The sequence below is a fragment of the Pogoniulus pusillus genome, chromosome 35 (assembly GCF_015220805.1).
Source record: "Pogoniulus pusillus isolate bPogPus1 chromosome 35, bPogPus1.pri, whole genome shotgun sequence".
NCBI lineage: Eukaryota > Metazoa > Chordata > Aves > Piciformes > Lybiidae > Pogoniulus > Pogoniulus pusillus.
The window spans coordinates 8,861,476-8,886,233 of record NC_087298.1 but is presented as its reverse complement, the minus strand read 5'-3'; the positions used below and the strand labels follow the sequence as shown (position 1 = coordinate 8,886,233).

At 40.1% G+C, this 24,758-nt stretch overlaps 2 protein-coding genes across 4 annotated transcripts in view; one reads left to right on the top strand and one right to left on the bottom strand.

Moving 5' to 3' along the window:
• Positions 1-2,333, top strand: part of CRB2 (crumbs cell polarity complex component 2) — a 71,011-nt gene extending 68,678 nt beyond the window's left edge. The window contains exon 16 of the mRNA XM_064171289.1: positions 2,231-2,333. Coding sequence (XP_064027359.1) covers positions 2,231-2,311 — 81 coding nt within the window. The 3' untranslated portion in view covers positions 2,312-2,333. The remainder of the gene's footprint in view (positions 1-2,230) is intronic.
• DENND1A (DENN domain containing 1A) overlaps positions 1-24,758 on the bottom strand; it is a 197,705-nt gene that overhangs the window by 3,728 nt on the left and 169,219 nt on the right. The window contains exons 20-23 of one of the 3 annotated variants that reach the window (XM_064171293.1): positions 15,872-15,928; positions 11,374-11,462; positions 2,743-2,871; positions 189-444 (exon numbers count right to left, since the gene is read on the bottom strand). In XM_064171293.1, the coding sequence (XP_064027363.1) occupies positions 189-444; positions 2,743-2,871; positions 11,374-11,462; positions 15,872-15,928 (531 nt within the window). Of the gene's footprint in view, positions 1-188; positions 445-2,742; positions 2,872-11,369; positions 11,463-15,871; positions 15,929-24,758 lie in introns of those variants that run through there. The other 2 variants (XM_064171294.1, XM_064171297.1) reach the window with 2 other exon arrangements.

Sequence of the window (24,758 nt, the reverse complement as noted above, 5' to 3'; positions counted from 1 at the left end):
AGTTCCTGTCCTGTAACTGAGTTGGATTCCAAGAATTTCTGAATTTAAAGATGAACTGTGAAACTCACAGATAAATGTCTGGAAAACGGAGGCAGCTACCCAATAATATGAAAATGTTCTCTGAGAATAATGGCAGCCAGCCCTGGCTCTGAGCAAAGCCCCCAGCAGGCAGGGAAACCTCTCCATACCTGGTAGTCAAACGTGCATCGCTGATCTCCCTCTTCTTTGGGAGTCCGCAGGTCTTCTAGGCTCTTAGCCTGGCTGAGAGGTTGAGGCTGTGCTCCTACTTCTAAGTTTGGAAAAATGTCTTCAAGGAGGTTGACTTCTGTGTCCTTGTTTGAGAGCAGAGGGCTTGGAGGCAGAGGCTCTTTGGACTTCTCTGGACTGGCTGTCTCTTCCCCATCAGCACTATCAGACTCTTTCAAGGCCCGGTAGGGCTGAGGCCTAGGAGACAAACAAAAATCATCTTGCAAATGACTTTCCAATTCCTTTCTTTAAAGCAAGCATTTACTAAGGAGCTGAAAGGCTTTAACAGAAAGCTTTTGGGTGACAGAACACAGCTTACAGTGCCCTGTGAACAGGAGATGTGTGAGCAAAGTGACCACAGCAGGACAGACAAAGATGACTTGGCCCTGCAGGGCTTTTCAGAAAGGGAAGAGATGGACATGAGAAGCACTCAGAGGAAAGCTGCGATCATGCAGTTACAGAGAGGCTGATGAAGGAACTTGAAGAGGGATAACTGGATGCCAGCTCTCCCCTTTGACAGTCTGGCCTTCCCCTCAGGCAGGCCACTGCTCCTGTGCTCAGTCCTTTTACAAAGGCAGACAGAGCAAGCACACTGCCAAGTGCCTTGTGTTTTGCAGGCACTTACATTCTCTTGCTTCAAGCTAACTCAGCACAGAACATAATTCAGTGTTTTCCTACAATAATTGGGAACACTGTGCAGAGTTCCAATGATTACCTTGGTGTCATCTTATCAAGAAACAACACAATCCATTATGGAGACACCTATTTTACATTTACAGCCAAGGCCGAGTTAGCAGGGTGCTTTTCTTGCACATACCTCAGCAAAAAGATGAACACCAGCAGATTTGCATATTGGTTCTGCGTACAGAGAACAGCAGCATAATGCACATCCAATTAATAACAAGAAGTGCCACACATATTGGTGGTGATTGGCACTTGACTGGCAGCCAGTTCTGCTATGGCATTTAAACATGGTTTCAATTAAAAGAAAATATTTGTGAGACCTGCAAAAACACATACTATGGAAGAACCCTCCTCCTCTTGCCATATTTTATTATACTATGACTATATCATGCAAATTTACAGAAAGCCCATTGTATCAGTCCTCAACACACAATTGCAGGCATTCAGCTAGCAACATGAGAATGTGATAATGCAAGTACAAGACAGACAGCTGATGGTACATGTCCTAAGGAGGAGGGAGATCTTGCAAATCTCGGTCATATCTTTAGTCTCTCACATCATATGTGCTCATCTGCTAAGCATTAGATCACACTGTGAAAAACCCTGAGGAGTATTCTGCAAACAAACTATTTTAGTGGCCTGGCCTCCTCCATCCCAAACACAAGAGTGCTGAAACATTTCTCCTGCCCTTTGCAGGCAGTCAGGCATGGAGAGACAGACACAGAGGCTCAGTAGCAATCGTGTCCCTTCCCCATCAGTCTCTGAACCTGCCTGCTGCATCACACAGTCAGTTCTAGTAGTGGAAACTCCACTATGAAACTGGAAGCCTCTTTCTCCAGCCTAGTTTAACACAACTGCTTCTACCAGGCTCCAGTTGTTCAGATGTGACTGGGCAGATTAGAAGAGAACAAGTTCCCTGGATGATGCTCAGGGAGGCCTTAGCTGAAGCCTGCCCTTGGGGGTTGGTCTGTTAAATGTGCAGCCAGCAGCGCTTAGTGTGGCTGAATCCCTGTGTATCCTCTGTGCAACACTGCTCCTCTCACCTGAGAGATATGCTCAGGCTCCAGGTTAGACTGGCCAAAAGATGTGGAGAGACAGGCACCACTTGTTCCCCTGACATGTTCCCCTGCCACTTTGGGCAAGTGGCAGAATCCTGCAGCTAGAGCTGACACGTACAGTTCTTACAAATGGGTACTTGTAGCACCATGCTTCAAAACTAGACAAGACTAAGTTGTAGAAGATTGGGAATTTACAATAACTTACAAACAACAAACTGCCTTTTGTTTCTTGTCTGCTTTAGGTCTCATTGTACCCGAATCCCTCAGAGGACATCTGTGTGGCGACTCCCTGCCACACTGAGCACACACTGAGCATGTGGTAGTTGATGGAACAGAGCTGGGATCAAGCAAGTGAAACTAAGAAAGGCCAATAACTGCACTGAAACAAGGCTCACAGGACAATCCAAACAGCAGAGCCAGCACTGCATGAGGAAGAATGACAATAGGCTTGGACAGGAACACAAGCAGCACATTGGAAGAAAGGACAAATGGAAGGATTATATCCCACAGAGCTCGAGTCGATGTAAAACCATAAGCTGTGCATTGCCGCATTGTGGTTCATGCAGAACGATGCTTCTGCATGCCACTAGATACCAAAACAAACAAGCAGGAGAAATGCTGAACATAAATGAAGCATTGTGCAGAGCCTGCAGGAGCACTCCCAAAGTTCCAAGTGTGGGAGCAGGCACCCTGACCAATGCAAAACCCACTGTTTGAAGGCTGAATCAATACAATGGAAGAATAAAGGATAGACCATTCAAAAGGAGCAGAGAAGAAAAAGTTTTCAGAGAAGCCAGAGACAGGATCCTCTTCCTGCTGAAATTCATCATCAGAAGAGTCCTCAGAGAGGAAGACTGTATAGTGTCGCATAGGCTTTACAAGGCTGAGGGAGACAGGAAGAGAAAAGAAGTTATCAAGTTGTCACCATCAAAGCTCCAGAGGAGAGAGAAACCAAGTGATTCGCAGGCTCTGAATCATTTCTGAACATGATGACTGGCACCATGAAGAGCTCTGCAGGTAAATGTTGAGCTCTACTTCTCAGGCAGAAAGCGTAACTCTTCTATAAAAATGTCCAGGGTGCCATCTAATCAGGCAGGGGACCAAGACCTGCAACCACACCCATGCTGCAAAAGAAGCCAACACAGACACACAGCTCCTTCCCACTAAGACCACACCAACATTTGTTAATGAATAGAACTGACTCTGCATGCCTGTGTAGGTTTGGGGAAACATACACTGGCTGAGGGATAGAAGAAAAACAAAGCTTGCTGAATTTCTGAATAGTTTTTCTATTATTTATTGTAGCTATCAGTTGCTTTACTTCATTTTCACCAAACCCCCAGTGAATTACTCTTTTCTGCATGAAGTATCAGCTTCTAAGGCTCACTCTTTCCACTGGAGCAAATCCAGAAGTGGCTATCACTGTTTTAAACAATTAAATGCACTATCTGCTTTAGTAGAAAAGGAAAGAATACAGGAGCAGGGTCACTAAACAGAAATACACTGGAACAAAGAAGCTGAATAAGAAATTAATCCAAATACTGCCTCTTTTGTAATGCCAAAATATCCTATGCTTTAGCAAAGTATGAAGCAAGGGCCACTGATCATCCGCCTCTGAAATACCAAAGCTTTGGACAGCAAAAGAGCTTATAAAAAATACATTCTGAGAAGTTAAATATGAAGATAAATGCTTCACAAGTAACTGGAAGTAGTAAAAACAGATAAAAACATTTACTAGTATTAATCAGAGGCCACAGCCCAGTGCTGTTCCATCTACTCAAACTTGAGGACAACATTGTGTAAAGTCACCACAACTATATACACTTTTAAAAACATACTCTATTTTTAACAGTTACTACTCCCATTTCAGTTGTGTTCTGGCTTGTCTATGTGTTCATGAGCAGAAATGAAAAAACCCAAGCAACCTTTTTTCAAGAGCATTATAAACCACCTTTACGTGTCTTACAGACCAAACAACAGGCTAATGAACACTTCTCCATGTCATGAGAACAATGGAAAAGAAATTACTAGGCTCATGAAAGCAAACATTGTTCCTGGCCATTCCAAAGAGGTCTCTTTGCAAACTTCTTCATTTTATATCATCCATCTATCACTGAAAATGTCCTAGTGACTGTAGTGAATTAAAACACACATCATGAGGGATACAAGGTGATACACAATTGAGATCATAGAATCAACCAGGTTGGAAGAGACTGAATTTTGCTGCTAGTGAAGTCCAGAAGAAAAATTGCTATTTCAGTGTAAGGAAGATCAGGATCATCACGTGGAACAAAGGACAGTCCTCACCCTGTAGACATTGTAAAGCAACACGAAAGTATCACACCACCTATCTATGCTACAGGTAAAGAGGAGGATATGCAGATATCAGAAAGCACGGATAAAAGGAGAAGGAATCTCATTTGTTGCAGACACCTAACAAACTACCTGTAGCAGCACTTGAACTCATAATGGGTCATCACTTCTTGTTCTTTTGTCTCATTCACCAAATAACTAAAGTTAGGAAAACTAGTCCAAAAGACTAGGTCTAAAAGAGAAGTTGGACACTGCAATCGACAGCTGAAGAGGTCCCACTGTGAATAATGTTTATTCACAAGCAGGTCAGAGCTAATTAATAAAAAATCTAAACCAGTGGTGGCAGTGGATGCAGCTGATGGTGTGATGGTGTTAAATCATAGTCAGTGGGTCTCCAATTAAAGCTGTTGCATAGCTGATCTTTTCCTCTTCCCTGCTAGAACAGGCATCCAGGGAAAGTGAGGTGGTACCACTGCACTCGGAAACAACTGCTGTAACAGGGTTTTTTTTTAGCTTTTTCTTTTCACTATTTTTAGAAAGTTACCATTAACCAAAAATAATAAGTTTATAGTAATAAAAGGCTCCATCTAAAATAAATCAGAAATCAACAACACTTCATAAATATTTATCTTTTTTTTTGACCTTTTATACATGTCTTTTTGTCTTAGGAAAGTCAATTATCAATTAACAGGATTCCAGAAAACATAAAACCATTTCCAAAGGTCCAGAACAATGCTGCATTTCCACCTGTCTTGCTGATTCACTAAACCGAACTGCGTATAACAAATGTACTGGTGCAGTTGCCCTTAAAGCACTGCCTCTGACACCTTTTGTTTGCCCTCAGACTATGCTAAACTCAAATGCATTGTGTCTGTGTGCATGCATTAAATAAACTGAAAACAAACTATGGAAAGATAAGAACAGATCTTGTGGCTAGATCATCAACTGCACTTCAGTGCAGCTCAGAGCAAGCAAGATTCAATATATGGCAAGGTAAGATTTGTGTTTGTGCGTTTGTGGCTCTTGCAAGACTGTAAATGAAAGTGGGGTCTTGTAATTAGAAAAAAGCAAGCACTTAAGTTTCGCTGTTGGTGTGCTCTGTAAGAGGTTTTGGGCCACGATAAGGGATGAGCAATCTAAAACTGTCCAAGTCTAAATTTTTTATCAGCTCGAGGCAGTAGAATCCAAAAAAAGTGCCTATTCCCTCATTAACCCAATTCGGGAACTCTCCTGCCGTCTGCCACCCACCACTTGCTAGAATTTCATACACAAAGAGCTGTCTCTGAAAAGGCAGGTCACAGCAAGCCCGGCTACAAGGCAGGCACTGCTGCAGTCTTCGAGGGAAAAAAGGATGTGTCCGTCACATCTACAACCCTCATCATCTCCACATGACTGCACCAGCTCCTGCCTACCTAATCTCTTAGCTGAGTTACCATGCAGATGACTTGCTGATCTCTTTCTAATGTTTAGTTTAACATGTCTTCGGTTAGCACTAGCATATGACAGTACTGACAGCCGTGGCTGTTCCTTTTTAAATATCATGTCAGAAACACAGTGCAATAAAGCTGGGGATGCGCTCCATGGCTCTGCGCACCATTATGATAGTGTGGGTTTCTTTTTTAATGAGGAAGATCTGCATCTCAGGAGCTTTTTTCATGTGTCAGGATGCATGGACAAATCAGCAGCACATCACACTGGCCAAAAATGAAATGCTGACAAATGTAGATATTTCAAATTTAATTGACACCTAAATGTACTTGAGATAGAAAAAAAAATTATATATAAATATATATATATTTATATACATATATATACAGAAAATGTGAATACAGGATGTGGGAAATAATAAGGAGAATTCTGTAATAATTTTAAAAGATATTTAGTGTATGAGATTAAATCTGCATTGTATTAAATATGTTGCTTTTTCCTGATTATAGAGATGAGATGGTACAATAGAGAGACCCGTGGACTGGTCATTATCCTCCTAAAAAGGGCTTCTCAGGTTTGCAGGAGACTATTTTTTTAATTAATATGTTTTTAAAGAACAGCTATACTGAAGCTCTGGGGAATTAAGGAATTTGTCCCTCTTAGCAGAATGAAGAGAATGAGAGATTTGGATGCATAGGCTTTTTCTTGCCACTATGAAATAGAAGGCTTGAGACTGAGTGGATTACATAGTAACTATAAATGTGAACAACGCACAGCCCTATCACTAGGACTCCTTCCTACATCTTCTGCATACTCAGTGCACCTAAGTGTGGGCTAACAAAAGCCATTAAAATATGCACTGGATTTCTAAAGTGTCACTTCGTACACTGTCAAAGTCCACAGGAGTAGAATATTTCCAGGAAAAAAACCCAAAAGCATTAGTATAAATAGTATTTTAAATTAAAGCAACAAAAGTCATCCAAGCCAGCTAACAGAAGCTCCCACCAATGGCAGGAAACTGTGTTATAGTTTTTAGGACCTTTTTACAAATTAACAAATAATTTAAAGTGGGAACAAGCTAGATGCCACCTCTGCCTGCTCTGACAGATCTAGATGCATGATTCTACATGGTCATTTCCCATTTTTGTCCTCTTACTCAGTACTAAAGATCTAGTCACCGGTTTCCTCTGTTTCCTCCGAGCAGTTTCCTCCAAAGCAGACAGCAGAAATAGGCCCCAAAATTAAAATTACTTCTAAATTACCATACTGAAAAGGTGGGAGAGCAGGAAGAATTTGGGTTCCCAAGGGCAGCCCTGCCCACCTTGTGCTGCAGTTTTTGTTTGCAAGGCCTGCACACATTTGCAAGTGCTCTCCACATGTTTCTCTCCCATTGCTGTCCCTCTGATGAGCATCTGAGTTCTTGGTACCATTTTCATTGTATACAGCTTCCCCTACAGCCATTTCCCAAGGCAGAGGAATCAAAGCACGCAGTCTTTCTGCCACGGCCAGCAGAATTTGCTTTCTGACTCCAGCCACCCTTGTCCTAGAGGTACTTGCTGGCTTAGCTTTCATCCCAAGTAGACGTGCTTGCTTGCAGTGGTGCCATGAAAAACCTTTACTGTACACAAATCCTGTGTGGCTGAACTCCAAGAGCCTGGTACAGCAACAGAAATTTAATGTGCTTTATGAGGCTGTATGCTTCAACACAGCCAACATGCTGACTTCATACTAAATTCAGGATAATAACCCACTATGCACTGCAGCCCATTTCCATTCATATGGTATGTGGGGAAAGCCATTAGCTTCTCTGCTAAGTCCTACACGACCTCTGGAAAGCCATAATGAACTGCTGCAGCACTGACATGGGTTTAGCCAGCCCAAGAGCCTTTTGACATGCTGTTAATTGTGAGCTTGACCCTCTGATTTCCTATTTTAATTTCCTCCCACTTTGCATGCCCTGGAAGCCAGCTAGTTGGTACTTAGAGAAGACAGTTCCTAGAGCACTCTGGAAGCCAATTCTTCATTTAATAGAAAATCTTACTGTGGTGTAAAAAAGAGCTCTCAAAAAACTGCCTATCTGTTAGAAATGCAACATCTTATTTCTGTGAACAACTAATTTGTGTTTAAGGAGGCATATCCCACATGTCGAGGATTGCCCTAGGTGGTAATCCAGCATTTTCTGATTGCTCATCTACAAAGTCTTGTTACCTTATAACTATTTTTTTTGATGATACATTCTTGATGTAGTGCTATATTTTTAAAGAATTGTGAACATTACAGACATTGAATTATTGATAAAAAAGATTTTAAAAAATAACACAAAACATTTTCTATTGAAATAAAAAAAAAAAAAAGATAATTTTGATGGAGGAAGCAATATATTTTTCCAGCAGCTCTTCTAAATACACTGGTTTAATAACAGACATTAGCAATAATCCTGGCTCTGCTGCAAAGCCACTGTTCCTGCCCTCCTGTGTTTTAACTGAAGACTGATTTAAAAAGTGACCATATATGCACCCAAAACAATGCTTTTCTTTTATGCATATTAAAAGCTTAACTCAAGTAACTGAAGATGCACATTTCCTAGTGTCATAAGAAATGCAGCAACAGATGTACCATCTGAAAGGATGCCTGGCACAAGGGTTTACTTTTCAGGGACAACATGCAACATTCCAGAGAGAAGAAGATGCCCTATGGAATGATACCACTGGAAGTCAGGCCTGACACTGCCCTGAGGATTGTCTTTACCAGCTGGAAGCAGGAGGCAAAAGTCAGAGGCTCAGATATGCTAGAAAATGTCTCTGGAGCCTTCAAGACCAAAAAGTTAGTGTTAGTTTTAAATACAGAAACTCCTCATTGAACAGAAGTTCCTTCTCAAAACCAAGTCCTACACATAAGGACCTGAAAAGATTAACTTGGCTAATAACTAGTTTTGGAGTCAGTGCAATTAAGCTAAATATTTAGATAAAGTTTAATTTGAGAGAAGCACCCTCTCAGCACTGCTGCTCTTCTCATGGAATCTCCTCTGATTTGCAGTAAGGGAACTCCAACAGTACTAGTGAGGATTACTGAGTCACTGCCTATTTCAAAGGCATTCATGTGAAGATATTTCTTAGCTGAGCCATTTCTTTGAGCTTTATTTAAGAATGTTTGATATTTCCTCCACTTCTGAAATCACAACTGTAGTGTCAGTCTCATCATCATTGTGTGTTGTGTCCCCCACATCGCTCACTGCCCCAACTTGATTTTAATAAACACTAACCAGACACCTTACAGGAGATCTAGTTGAGTGCAATATTGTATAACTAACTGTCTGGAAGTAGTTATGTCAAAGTTTGCTTTGCCACCTGAACCTGATGACACAAAAGAGTGAAAAGAATCATATCCTGCTGTGACACTGCATTTGAAGTGGATAAAATACTGAAGCTGTGAAACATCAGTAAGAGACGACAAAGGCTACCATATAGCAAGTACCAGTGGTATTAGCAACAACACCTGCTTTTCTTCCACATTTAGAAGATGGAAAAATCTATCAATAAAATGCTCATGAAGAACAGCAAGTCAGTGCCTAGCCACAAAGCACCTTCATTTTCTGCTGTAGATTACTGTCAATCTCTTTCACAAAAAATGTTTCATAGTTAATTCTGTGAAAGCAGCTGGATTGTAATGACTCCTTCAAACTAAGAGGAAGAAATGAAACCCAAGTAAAATAGTAATTATAACTCGATATATTACTAGCATTAGCATAAACAGGATGTTTATCATTCCTGGTTACACTTATTTCTGTTCTCTGACAGGAACTGAACGTACATGTTAGCAGCAAGCCACATTGGAATGTCAAGCAGCTTTTGATTCCAAACACACATAACTCATCATAGAAAACACACATAATGGTTACATCATCCCAGTTACCCTTCACCTATGTGCCATGAGTTGTCTTATTCAATATTAAGTAAAAAGTTTGATTTTAAAAATTCCTGTAGTGTCTGTACAGGGACAGCTACCAGCCTGCGAGAGCACAAGCCCTTCTGCAGGACTTGCAATCTACTCCACAAGAGGGCAACCAAATTCCACTCTACAATGGAGAAATAATTCTGTAGAATTTAAAAGTGACCATTCATTTCAACTAAAGCCACATCCCCACCCTAGAGAGGCTGGGACAAAGCTAGCCACGGACTTAATATTGGGAAGTGGGAGGTGGTGGGGAGGCCAACCTCCATCTCTTTATCTTTCATGAACATTGTTAACAGGGAACTGGTACACATGAAAAAAGGCCATTTTTTTAAATGGGATTTTACTATCTTTGGATGCAAAAACTATCCTGTAATCCTGGGCATCATTTAAAGCATTTCACTTCATAGACAATAAAGCCACCACAGTCCAGGACATAAATAATGTAAAGTGGTGATGAGACATGCAACTGCTCTGTGTTACAGGTTGAGATGAATTACAAGGATAGATCAGTGCAACCACCTTGCAGCCCTTGAGACTTCTGCTTGCATGTAGCAGTACCAGAGTGACCTTCCAAGCTAAGGCTGTGCTGCTGCAACACTGGACATTTGGAAAACACCACTCCACTTGCAGTTCAAGGACAGGACAACAGCTGCCTCACACACAAGGAACACCAGTTTAACCTTGCCACACAACTTGGAGAATGTCTATTGGCTCTGTTACCTGCTGTTCTCACATTCCTGCTCAGCTGTTTGCTCTGGAGTGCCAAGCAGGTCTGTCCCTACTCTAGCCACAATTTTCACTTCTTTCAAGACCAGCCACCCCAGGCAAAATGAACAGTTCTGAACCTTCCAAATTCTGAAGAGGGAGGAGGCAACCTGCTCGTTTGGACCTTTTAGAATAACAGCTAATTCCAGGCTCTGCATCTACCCACAACATAGTGCAGCTGAATCTTTTGTACTTCTAAACAGCTAAGTGGCTACACTCAGAAGAATCCAAAAAATTTTCAATCCAAAATGCATACTGATGCAGCCTACATGTATTTTTTTCACACCCAGTAGTATCTTTTGGGCTATGTAGGTAAGGTTCAGTATTTCCACTCTCTTCAGGTATTCAGTGATAGGCTGCTGTTAACTCAGCCAAGGCAATGTGTTAAGAATATCTCCAGCAATACAACAGTAGGCTACTGCAGTAAAACTGATTTGGGACATTACCCCTCTTTACTTCATAATCAAATCAAAGAGATGATAAATCTGCTGGTACTATGCAAGACAGTTAAGCCCTACAAGCCTTCACTATACGGCTCATTACCTTCTGTAAGGGGGCCTCTAACAAGCATGAGATGCAACCCTTACTGCCATCAGTATAAAACAAACAATTCCAGATCTTCCAGATAAAGCCTGGACTTGCAAGGATGTGGCTAACAATTTCTTTAAAGCAGAGTTTAAAACAAAACAACAAAGAAATGAACAAACCTCCAAAACTGATCAGATTACCTCTAACTTGAAAAAGCAGAATTTTCCAGTAAGTAAACTTTGGTTTCTTTGTTCTTTGCACTTTCTCTAAACTGCTCCAAAAACTAAAACGCAACTGTTTTGTTAGTTTAAAAAATACTTTGGTCTGTAATAATTTTTAATTTCTCCTTTGGCTAGCTCTGAACCCACAGAGAGAAGCAGAGCAGCAGAGTACTTACTGTTCGGGACTAGACACTGAAGTTCTTCGTCCTTCCACAGCAGTGTTGCTCTTGGGTCTCTTCACGACATGAGGTCTTGGTGGGCGAACCTATTACATACACATACATAGAAGACATTTCAGCAAATACATCAAGTTGATCAAACAGCCATAAACAATAAAATATGCATAAGCACAGTAACCTTAAAGGTATCTTCCACTCAGAATTGCTTTTAAATGTATTTTTTTGTGCCACAGCAATGTTACAAATGAATATAAGCTACAAGGACCCACAACTTGTTTGAAGACAAAAAACTCCACGTTTTTGAACAGCAAGTGAAATGTATACACTTGTCACTGACAGCTGTTAGGAAAGCAACATAAATTTGTTCTACTGTCCTGTTTGGTACAGGCTACATTTTTGACAAAAGATTCCCTAAATGTGACCTTCTCCTTAAATAAGGAATAGAGTAAAGCTGGAAGATTCTGTGTCTTGTTGTACATTATATTAGAAAGTGGAGTTCAGCTCTGACATGATCCTTTTGTCCTCTTCTTCATAGGACCCAACTTTTCAAATTAAGATGTCTGTGTAGGGCAGCACTGAAAAATTTATACTTAGAATAAATGTTACCACAGGAAAAAGATATTTGCTTCCTTGTAGCAGCCAAACAGAAACCCTTGCCAGACCTATTATCATTATCACCCCAATGATATGGTTAGCTCATCCTTTGCTGTCTGCAGTAAAAAACAAAGCTTCTCTGTGGGAGATGATGTTGCTGCCAATCCAGTCTTCAATAACATTTCCATCATCTTCCAATGTTCAGAAATCCAGTTGAATTTACTTACAGTAACTACACAATCAAACAATGTTTTCTACAAGGAAAGGAATAAGCATTTGTGATCCCCATATAGGTGAAGTTTATGCACGTGCCTTACTTGGACCAGCAAGCAATCCTGGTGATGAACTTAACCCTTGGAGGCAAATGTGAGAAGCAACATTTGCAGCATCAGAGTCAGGCTGTACAAAAAAGCTTTCCATGTTTTGTTAAGAAAGTCCTCCCCTACCTGAAATGGAGTCTGATGTGTTGGCTTAGCTGAATGTTACTGTCAGCAGAAACTCCCAAAGCCCTCAAATTAAATTAGGAATACAACTCAACCTCTGTTCTCCCTGTGCTTGTGCTCCCTTAATAGTCACACCATTTGTTGTTTTTTCTCTGTTGCTTTTTTTTTAATCACTATTATTTGGCAGGGCATGGGGAAGGTGTTCTAGGCTTATTTTTCCTGCTTTTTGCTTTCCTCTTCTCCCCACACATATAAATCTCAAACTGTTTTTTTGTTGTTTGTTTGTTTGTTTTTCCAAGGAAAAAGCCACCAAATCATGTGTAGTGTTTCTGCACTACACAACAGTATGCAGAAGATAGTAGCAGGATTACTGTATTGAATTTTCATTTCAAAGGAAATGGTGTACAGCAGACATGATGAAGAAATCCAGAGATGTATTGCCACTATTTCTTTGCAAAAAGGGCTTATAAAAAGGTCAGATGTTAAGGTCTTGAAGATCAGTCCCCACACAAGGCTGCTCCTCTCTACAATAAAGACAGCTTAAGAATGTGAATTTATGGCAGGAATGGAAGGATTAAGTTTGTGGCAACTTCAACTGAACTTGCAACGTGGTGAAACATGGGGAAAAGAACAACAGAGCTAATTAGACGAGCTGAGCTGTCAGAGTGCGGCTGAATGGCTCGGTGCCAACAAACAAAAGGAATGGGCTGGCAATCAGCAGGATCGATGAAGAATACTGCTTCATTAGGGTTGATAAAACAGAGAGAGACCAAGAGAGAGCGAGTGTGTGCAAGAGAGGGGGGAGAAAAGCAAGAGGAACTGGGGAGGGGGGGGAGAGAAGAGAGCGAGAAAGAGAAAGAGAAAAAGAGAGGAAGAAAGAAACCTGTTTAATTAAAACTCAGCTGGAATATGATGTGTAAAGCTGGCCTGTCATCATGCTGTGAACACTTTCACCTTTCGGGTGGTACCCTGGGGGAGTGATGGTGATGAGGGAGAGAGATGAGAGTTTTGGATGGCTCCAGGGGGCCACCAGACCAGTAAAGTGCAGGGTGACATGCTAAGTAGATTTAGAGCATTGTTCACGGGGGACTGCAGTGAAAAGTCAGGAACCAAGCCAATTCTTTGGTGCATTTTGAGCCTTACGTAGCCAAATAGTCAGAGTTAAATGCTTATCAAATGCAAAAGCATGAAAGAAATCCAATTATATGAGTGCACACAGCCAAAATAATAAAGGTAAACATCTGGTAGAGAAGAGTCAAATGTGCTTATTGCTGTCCCTGTCCACTTCATGCATAATTATTATATTTTAACTTTTTTTTCTAATTGAATGAAGCTTCCAAACAGCCACTATTAATCCAAACAGAACTCAATTAATTACAAGCAACAACCCTCTCTCCTTCAAAATATCACCACAAGTCATTTCTAAACCAGCAGAATGTAAAGAACATATCTGTTCTGCTTCCTTAACCTTTCTTTGGTCTGTGTTGTTGTTTTCATTATTAGCAATAACTCATATTACAAGGACTAGCACCCGTGGATTCTTCCTCATACCAGATATATCCTGAAAACAGCAAGAACTTGTCAGCATTTCTGACATTATGTAGACTTGGTTGGAAGAGCAGAGAGACCTGGTCTTCTCTTTTCAGTGCTTGCTCTGGAAGGCTAGGAAAAATACTCACCTCTGTAATACATGTCAGGACTAAGAGAGGGGAAAAGCAGCTTTCACAAAGTATTATTTACACACAGAAAAATGTGTTTTGACTATTAAAAGCCAAATAACAGTTCTGAACAACGACAAATCTATGTATATTTGGTACAAGCATATTTTTGGGAGCGATTATAATAATTTACATTTATCCTGAATTTCCTCTTGATGAATGAAGCATTTGTGTTCCACTTTTTGAGTTATTATATGAATGCAACAGGAGCTTGTATTATTACATTTCCAACCACCTTTTATCAATCACATTGGGAGCAAAGACAGTCAACACAAACACATTATGGTGAGGACTATTAATGCCCTACAGCTGAGAGATTAAATAGTCTTAGCAAGACTTTGATGTAATAAATTGCTCAATGTGAACAATACAGTTCAGCAACTTCTGTACAGAGGAATTGCAGTGTGCCCTGGTACACCTGCCAAACACAAACCAAGAGGGCTGTGAAGCACGATGGGAACCCCATCACACCACGGAAAGCTTGTTCCTAGTTAAAGTATCTGGGTGGGCCTCCCACAACAACTGCATTTAAAAGAACACATAAAAGCATAGTCAATGCTACCTTTTAAACATAGAAAACAGAAAGCTTCAGAGCAGGAATCCATCCAAAGATGACTATGTTAAGCTAAATACTCAGAGTTAAAAAGAGGGAGAAAAAGAAACACATGCTATTGAAATGTAACATAGGAACATGCACCGAAGATCAAAAGTTAACACACACCCAAGCGCACTTGTTAACCACTTGCCTGCTCATCCAAAAGGTATTTTTAACAAGTTTTAGCAAGATTAGATTTGAAAACTTGCATTTCTCTTTCTTATGCACATATACGTATGTCTAAGGAAGCAAGGAGTAAGATACATTTGCCTTTTGGGGGAATTCATTCATAAAGGAAAAGTCCTGCAAAGAAATAAGTATGTTCTAAGGCCGTTGCAAAAAAGCAACATCCTTTCTCAACCGATACCACTTTCCTGTGCTGCTGAAAAAAGTAAAGTATCACTGGTGCAAATTCAGCACAGGCTCCAGTTTAAAAGTCATCTGGTAGAGTTACTATGTAACAATTGCTGAGATAAGAAATCCCTGCTTGACACAGTGCAGTTATTGCACTGAGTATCGTATCTGCGTAGCTCTTCTACGCCAGAGTGTCTTCCTCTGGCCAACATGCTGTGCTATTCTAATAGGTAATTATGTAGAGTCCCAGCTTGATTTGAAGTGAAGATCAAGTATATAGTAATGTGGTACTAATGTTCTACTACCCAAATAGACATTTTCCATTTTCATGTGTATTCATTCACCTGTTCTATGGAGAAAAATTAAGTGTCCCAAATTAAATTAAAGCAGACCTTGCCAAGAATAAACACTTTGTCTTCAGACTTCTGCTTCCTTTCACATTGGAATTTAGTGCAAGTCTTCAAAAGTTCACTGGCTAAAAACTTATGCCATCCTGGCAAGACTTTGTGTTCAAGAAGTCACCGCAATAGTAAAAACAAACGTTGCAACAGCAGCAACAGTTACCTGCACAACTGACTGAAAGCTTCAGAACTCGTCAAAGAAAAGCAGAATAAATGCAGGTCCCAGGGCTGTGCCGCAGCAAAGAAGAAGGGAGTTTAGGAGCATAATTCACACACTGCTTTTTTTGCAAAGTCTGACAATCCAAACTACCAAGGTTTAGTAATGCTACTAAGAGCATAATTCAGGCAATGTTAAGCTGTGGCAGTGAAACAAAACTACCAACTACTCACGGGCCTAGAACGTTGTATCTTTGGAGGCGGTGGACGCGGCGGGCGGAGTCTTTGCTGCTGTATCAAAGTGGAAACTAAATTAAAGTTACCTACATGAAAACACCTCTGATTTTGTGGCAAAAGCAGTAAGAGTGGATGACAACACACAATATACCTTAACTTCATACTCACCTCATAAAATGTGATTCTTTTAACTTCCCCTCCCCCCCCCCCAACAGTGACAAATCTGTGTCTGCTGGCTAACACAGGCTTCACACAGCTTATGTTACATCAAAGGCAGCAGAATCAGAACTCCAGACCAAATTCTCCAAAATTCACTGAGACAACAAACATACTGGAGGTAGATTTTTGGAGCTCTATGTCCAGGTGCTCCAGACAACATTTATGCAAATAGAAAGAATCCTGAAAAGCAGAGTAATAATCCCACCTTTCACTAAAACCTCAAGTGATATCAGCGCTTGTGAAAACTGATGGTAAAGGCCTCAAAACAACAAAGACATCTAAGAGCATGGGAAAGATCTCTGAGTCAGTTAAGCTTTTCCAACACTGAAAGATAAGCAGGTGTTTATCAAGGATCAAGGCTTAAATGCATTGCCTAGAGCAAGATATGCACTGTCACTGTAAAGAAAATTAAATGTCCCATCATCAACAATTCTCGTGAGGACCGAACAGTGCATTAAGATGATTATTTTGGTGTCTCGTTTTTAAATTAGCAGTTGTCCAACTCCTCGCTTTGTAACAGCACTGAAGCTATCACAATCCAGTTGCTTTTGACTGAGCCAGCAGCATGACTCTCCTCACACAGATGGCATCTTAAGGTATAATCTGTTAGACGAGTAATTCACTGACAATTAAAAATATTCTAAATAAAACCACCCTAAGAACAACTTTGATATTGAGAACAAGACCACTGTTAATGTCCTTTCTGTAGCAGCTCATGTGCATGAATTCACTTCTTCAGAAGTGGAGCCCTTTGAGTACACAGAAAAGTCTCCAAAAGCCTGCTGACCAGAGGACAACAACTGCACCCAGCCCACAGTGCCTTCCATAGACAAAAACCTGTCAGCTGAATAAAGAAGGAATAGGAACTGGGAGTAGGAGTCAGTTTCTTCAGACAGAAAAAGAAAGCTTACGCAGATGACTATTTCTTTCCAAATGATTCCAGATCTGTATTTCAGCAGTTCTTAACTTCTTACTAGAATAGCCTTTACTCTAGATTGATGGACATTCTTCCCCAGCTACCCTCACACAGTGTAATAGTACAACTCCAGCCTATCCTTATCCACACCATTTTCATTCTGCTCTTGCATCTCGTCAGACTTGTTTGAAATTTCCCGTTAAATTATACTGTTGCATCCATTGGTTAGTTCATTTCTTCTTGCTTGTGTTGTCAATAAAAGAGTGCCAGACTGCACACATGTACTTGGCTCAGCTTTTTGGTGTGGGTAAGGAAAAAGAAAAAAAAAAAAAAAGGAAAGGACACTTGGGCTGGAGAGCTGAGGCCAGAATTACTCCATATGATAGCTTTTCTCTGTGTCTTCCAAGAAAACGAATATGAAAACAAAGAGAACAAAGAGAGAAATGACAGAGTGGTGAGCTGAGGTAGCTGCCATTAGCCCTACTGAAATGCTTCTCCTCTGTAGCTGATATTACTCAATTCAGTCACAGAAGCTTAGTTATGATGATGTGTATCTTTCCATCTTATCTGCTCAGGCTGAGAGCATAATCTTAAAATACATTTAATTTCTGTTACATAGCACAGCATACTTATTTCCCATTATGACTCAGAAGCATAATGGAACAGCTGAAAAAAATCTCAATTTTTCACTTTTCTAGGTACTTAAAAGAAATTCACCTAGTACCTAGCAACTTAGGCAAAGTGTCTGATGAAGCAGAAAACCAAGATTAAATTCTTCTTCTTTTTTCTTTAATTGTTTATGCCTTCTGCATATATACTTTGCTATTCTTCTTTTTTACTCACACAGAGATTGTGAACATTTCTACATGAGATAATTCTCAAGTGGATTATTTAGGTGGAAAATACAAGTATTTTCTTAAAGCCACGGCTAGCTGTGTCATCTTCAATTGAGGAATCATTTTTTTCTTTCTACACAGCAAAAGCCAGGATAATTTTTGAGGAAACACTGCAAGACTGTAGCAGCAACACTATAAGCTTGATGAACCAATGGCAGCATTATTATAGCTTCTGAAAAAAGTGTGACAAATGCAGGCCCTTCTGAGAGCAAGACCAACAGACACTACAGGAGCTGAGGATTACCCCCCAGAAGGATGGTCAATACATTGATTATAGTCACTGCAAGGACATGTACAACTGGACTGCACTTACCCACCCAGGTACTTGCAGGAGAAGTATTTTCTTGAGAAATTGTGTAACAGGATTTGTTAATTTTCTGCCATGTCACTGTTTGATTAGACAATGGTAATGCACTAATATTTCATTCCTCTTAGCCCTAACTGGTCAACAATTACAAATCAGAGCTTAATACTTGGTAATGTTGTCCTGGAACTCTGTCCTATGTATACTATTTCTTGTTGTTTTCCTTTCGGTCTCTGAGTGCTAAGCACAAATCTAAGTTGCAATTCGATTTTTCTCTAATTTCCAGAGGGTCACAAACTCTCTTCTTTAATATGAGCTGTGAACTTCACGATCAAGGCATACTGAAAGCAGAATTTCTCAAGGTTTATAATACATGTACGGGTTACCTATACTTACTGATGTCATCTCAGCTTCCCTTTTTTTTCGGGGATTGTGAAGTGGCAGAGATTTTGGAGAGGAACTTTTTTCTGCAGGAGCTAATAATTTCATATCCTTATCCTGCCAATTGGATTATTTTTTTCCAGCAGAGATTTAAATATCATTAAGCTTCCATCTCTGATCAAAAATTAGTTCTATTTGTTTCCACAATAAGAAACATATAAATGCTACTTGGAGAAAAGACTACCAGTGTAGAAACTTCTGTGATTCTTGGACTTTTAAATAGGCATTATGCTAACTCTCAGAACTGCGACCTCAGTCCTTGAAGGAATACAGTCAAATCCAACATTCAGACTCAAATTTACCTGAGCCACTGAAGTGCTACCAGAATTAAATTAATTTTGTGGTTTTGTATGTATTGCATCACATCCTACATTTCTGAACCCTAAAGAGATCTGAATAGAATGGTAAGACAAAACTACATATTCACAGCAGTGTGTCCTCTCCATTAAATATGGATAGGGACAGAGTACAGCTTAAGTCAGTGTTGTGAAGCATAGAAAAGAACAGGCAAAGGTCAGTGAAGAGTAACTGACGTGGAGGTCCACCAGGAGATAACAGTTGCTTGCCCTTTAGCAAAGCTTCATTTTTAATGTTGATGTTAGTATCTGTCACCAGAATGGGATAAGCAAGTATATTCAAACTATATGAAGAGCATATTTACTGGAAAAGCCACTGATTTGAAGTTAATTTGTTAATGCAGCAAAACACATCGTCTCTGAAAGGTCAGTAGGGGAAGCTGTGTTGGAATATCAACTTAATTACCTGTACTGTAAGGATGAATGGGTACAAACCAGCATAGGCTACACTGCTAAAAGCTGCTAAATTGCTGTTCTAGGTATGTTCCTAAATGTATATACTATAGGCTTTTTTTTTCTATGAAGGGGAGAAATGTCTAAATTAGCACTTTCTTACCCATTGCTGTTTACCAGCATACCTTCTTACTCTAGATATTTTCTTAATTGTCTCATTCTAAATACTTCTGAACCAACAAGACAGAAAATTTGCAGAAAGCCAATTTTATGACTGCAGATCTGGCACTGCTTTACTAATTATCAGACAAGTGATTTTAAGCTACGAGATGCTGGAGGAAGAAAAATTTTACATTCACTTTTACACTGTAAAAACACTGTTTAAAAATCATAGATCCCACATCTCAAGAAGTAGCTATTATATATCCAAGGAACTTTCATGATACAGCTATTTAGTTTTCTCAACTAGAGAAAACATTAAAAAAGGATAATTTTTGGTCCATGAGGTGAGCAAAATATTATGTCAAATTAACTGTGGGTTTCAGTTCAGTGTTTTGGGTTTTTTTTTCCAGAAGTGGTATTCCAAACAGAACATTTATGAGTAAATTAGAGGTGCTATTTCATGTACAGCAACAACTGCCACTAGATAAAATGTATAAGGGAAACACAACTAGATGAAAGTTGGTTTGTCAGTACACAAAGAAGTGTTGCTGTTTCTCAATTAGCAGTGAGGGCTGCTTCTAATAATTTCCAAAGCAAAGTTTTTCTGTATGGCTATCCTCCTTTCTTCAGAAATTCAGGACTGACTTTAAAACTGGTAGCACGTTTTAAAGACAATCAGACATGGGAGAGAGATGCATGGCCCTGAATATGTCTCTGCTCAAGCACATCATGCTGCAAAAGAGCTGAGGTGCTGACTTTGGAAGAATATGCTGGACCTCAACTGAACACTCAGTGGAAAAAAAAAGGCAAAAAAACCAAGGGAGAAAATTACAGCACTGAAAAATGTACGGTACCTAAAAAGATTCAGTACAGAAAGCAGATGGAACCTATGAGGCAGCTGTTTTATTATCCATCCAGATCCCTACACAGCACACACACTACTTTTTACATACTCCCATATGTACAGCTCACAAACTGGGATGACAAGAACAGTGTATGCTTTACAGCATATATTTTTAATTTACACTCTGAAATACTTCAACAGAAATCTGCTGGGTCCTGTGATAAAAATAATCTCCATGTTTTAAGGGATGTCTCGTTCTTCAAGCCAGATTTGTAGATTGGGAAGGTAGAATGAATCTGGCAAAAATGTAGCAATGCTTATAGGTGTGCCAAGAAATTACGAAGTGGGTAGTGACTCCCACAATTAAACACCAATTAGTTTAATAGGAAAAAAAAAAGAAGAAGAAACTTTCACTATATAGCACAGAAGGAGACATTAAGAGAAGGAAATGAAAGGTGGGTGCTTCTATGCTTCTCTTCTCCTTAATACTGAACAAGGATCTTTATTTCAGGCATTGGAGTCATACCTGGTGTCATGAGATACTGCTAAAGATGCAGAGGGCAATCTCAAAGCCATTCAGAGCAAACTCCTTTACTAGAGGAGTTCCTGAAAGTCTGTCTTCGCTTACTTTCTTTCTTGGCTGAGACTAACTCTGTTCTTCCTACTCAAGTGTTAAAAAAAAAAAAAAAGTATTTTCATGGTGCATCTAGACTCAGAGTACTGATAACTCATCCCCTTTGACAGTGTTAATAACATCTATCTCTTAACCTCATACTGTGCACACAATTCCAGAATAGCTAACTTGAAAAAATACCACAGTTTGCTTTAAACCCAGGACTTATGTGATACTAACCAGAGCAGATCTCTCCTAAAACCAAGAATGAAAGCAGGAACATGATGTCAGGATCATGTATATCTTGTCCAATTAAAAGGTTCCACCAGGATGAAGCAAACAGGCCTCTTGGCTATGTTTCATAATCTGCTTGTTATGGATGAGAGTCACGGGCAGAAAATCCTAAACCTATACGTTACACTACTGTGGATTATTATCGTGTATAGCGGATGCTATTCTGAAAACACATGGCTTAAATAATAAACCCCTTGGCTGCAGAACTGAATGGTGGTTTATTTCTTTGGTCTGCAATTACAGAAAAAAGGAAGAATTTTGAGAATCAGACGGATATATTTTTCTACATGTGCAATAAGTGTTGAGCAGATAGATACAGCCAGACCATGCCCCAGGGTAGCATGTGTTCTTATGTGGTGTCGATGGGAGGAATACTGTGTAGTTGCGGCTAACTTGGAATGGTATCTGTGGCTTAAAGAACTGTCAAGACTTCTGATTACTTCCTAGCTCGACTGACAGAAAAGCTCACATACTATGCATACAAACAGTACAAACTCCACAAATCCGTATCAGTACAATTTCAGATTGTGACCACTTAGTTCTTCTAGTACACCTTCTATCCGCTATGCACGTGAAAGTAAACCCTGACCTCCTCCCATCTGTATGTGCGTCCAGTTCTTGTAAAACACTGGGCAGAACACTACCTATTAAACTGGTATTATTCAGCTCTTCACAGTTTGAAGACTCCTGACAATTACCAAAGGAGGTGACTGTCAACAGCCTCTTATTTACCTGGCACAGATCCCAGGTGCCTGCAGACCGGTTTGAAAAGCACTGTAAGTTAAGCTACGTGTAGTAGGTAACTCTTCCCACAGGAAGCAGATGCCTACAAAACATTAAATATTTAACTCAGTCTAGAGTAATTCTGGTTCAGAAAAGCCTCGCACATTTTGTTTCCTATTTTGTTCAGACATAGTGAAGCCTTAGATGACTCCAAAAATCGTAGTCCAGACAGCAGGCCAGCATACTTAGAAACTAGTTTCTAACAACTCAGTTCTGCTGCTGTGTGCTTTGGCATGAGTGCCCCTTCCTGCTGCAATTTGCTTTGGCATTCAGCACCATTTGGGTAAGGGGCAATTTGCCACTACTCACTGCTTAAATGCATGGCAACAATTCTGTGTTCTGAGAAGGTATCAGAGGAAAAAAAAAACCAAAGGAATTTCCACTTACAGAATGGAGTTCTAAGTAAGTGTCTTTGAGATACTTCTACACAAACTACTGCAGCCTGTTTTACCTGCTCTCCTTGTCTTCTAGGGCAACAAGTAGTGACTTAATACCATCTTCTATTCCTTTGAGATGTTGTTACCACTATTTGCATCAGGTGTTTTCTGGACCCTGCAGTAACAGCAGAATTCTGCACTGACAATAGTTTTGCCTCAGTCCTAGACAGGTAACTCAGAACACACATTTATGCTCACAGTGCTAAGGCATGTCTGACATCCAGAATATCACATATCATATGGACTCTCTATTGCATAATTTGCTTTGGCCTGAAAGCAGCGTGTACAGGAAGGGAATAAAATCACAATTGTCTGTTATGTTACTGCTGATGAAAGACCCATGAAAGAAAACTCCCTTACCTGACTGAACCATGCCCTTTCTGGATTACCAGCAAAATAGCAAGGAGGTTTTTTTTTTTCAGAACTATTCACAGCAGTAAAGCAGAGAGAGGTTGGAGAGAGAATGTCACTGAGATAATGTTCAAATTTCCAAAGGACTTCTACCAAAATGAGATCTATTTTGCAGTGGCTTGTTTTAATTCTGTTTCCCCACATAACTTGGGTGGAGAGATATCCCACAAAAAATCCCAGATCCCAGGAACATATTTATCCCCATGTGTTAAAGCTATCTACCTACTATCTCAGTAGAGTTTAAAATCACAGCTAATAGGTTAACAACTGTTTTTCTTCTGCTTCAGATGAAGAATATCAGAAAGCTGGGGGAATATTCGGCTTCCCAATTTGTACTGACTGCTCACTGCTACCTGCAATGTCTGTTTGACAGGACTGACATTTTGTACCGCTGTGAGATGGGAAAACGTGTGACATTTTTATTCATGGTGGCGTACGCCCTTGTAATGATCAGCCCTGGTCGATGTGCTTACTGCAGCAGCCCCAAGCCCTCGGAGAACAAACAAGAACCGAAGGTGCCAGCAGTTCGGCTGCCTTATTAAACACCACCAGGATTCTAACGAAGAGCAACTGCTGGAAAATCTCACTGTCAAATCCTCAAGGACATTGTCAACATGGAACTAACTACATATATTTTTCATTTAAAATACTGGAAAATCCAGCAATGCAATATTAAATATGAAGAAAAAAAAAAGCCACACTGTTCAGTATGTGTTCTCTTTTTTTAACTGGTCATTTTGTCAGCTTTACACTGGGATTTCTGTGGGCCTGATACTAGATTTGAAACCAAGGAGATCATGCAACCCCCATGACTTAAAATGCTGGAAAATGGACATATCCCTTATTATCTTTTCACAGCTACTCCTCTCTAGAAACAGAATATTTGTACAGAGAAGAAAAAAAATAAAAAGGGAGAGAGATGGTGTCTCATTTAAGGAGTTCTATAAACAGCAACGACCATCTCCTTCACTCAGCTTCATCATTCACTGAGGCAGTCTCCATAACTAGGGGGATGCTCCTCCACACAACCACACGAAAGCACATTGCCCCTTTTTTCTGTAGCATGGCACTTGGCAACCATTTACTTGGTATTAATCAGTCCAGCTCCAGAGGGCAAATCCAAGAAATGACTGGGCAAACAAGCAATCAGAGGGGGGTTAGCAGTTAGAAGGATTATATGTTTCATATACTCTCTCCTTCTAATCTTCTAGTTTAATCCAGGAGCCCAGAGGTCCAACTGCACATATCAACTTCATAAGTAATACATAAGAAGCTTCTGGATGCTGGTCAACATTGATAGACTAAACAAGTCATCCATAAGACTCTCTGGGCTTTTCTCAAGTTGTCAGCCCAGGTGATTTGTTTAGCCTTGCATGTGCTGATGTATTTATTTTATAGGTATGCATTATTTATAAAGCACTATTCTTCTTCCGTGTGCCAACAGTGATGGACCAAGGTACTCTCTGCAAGATATTTATGGGTTCCTCAGCATAACAGGACTAACGAGAAAACTCTGCAGGCATGCCACAGCTGCTATTGCTTGTCACAGAGCCCTAGGAGGTCGGCTCACCCACAATATTTTCTTCATGCATCCAAGTGTTACGGTATCTGACTCGCATGTACCCGGGGCAGTAAATTTATTCTCAACATCCCTGGTTAAGAAGCACTTTAAATGTCAGGGCAGCTGGAAAACACTAAAATCCACAGTCTGGAATGTGCTTTTTACATGGATGAATACATGCAGGACTGGAGCCACATAATCTTATTACAAAGTATGAACTGGTGTATAGCATGAGCTACATACATACTGCATTG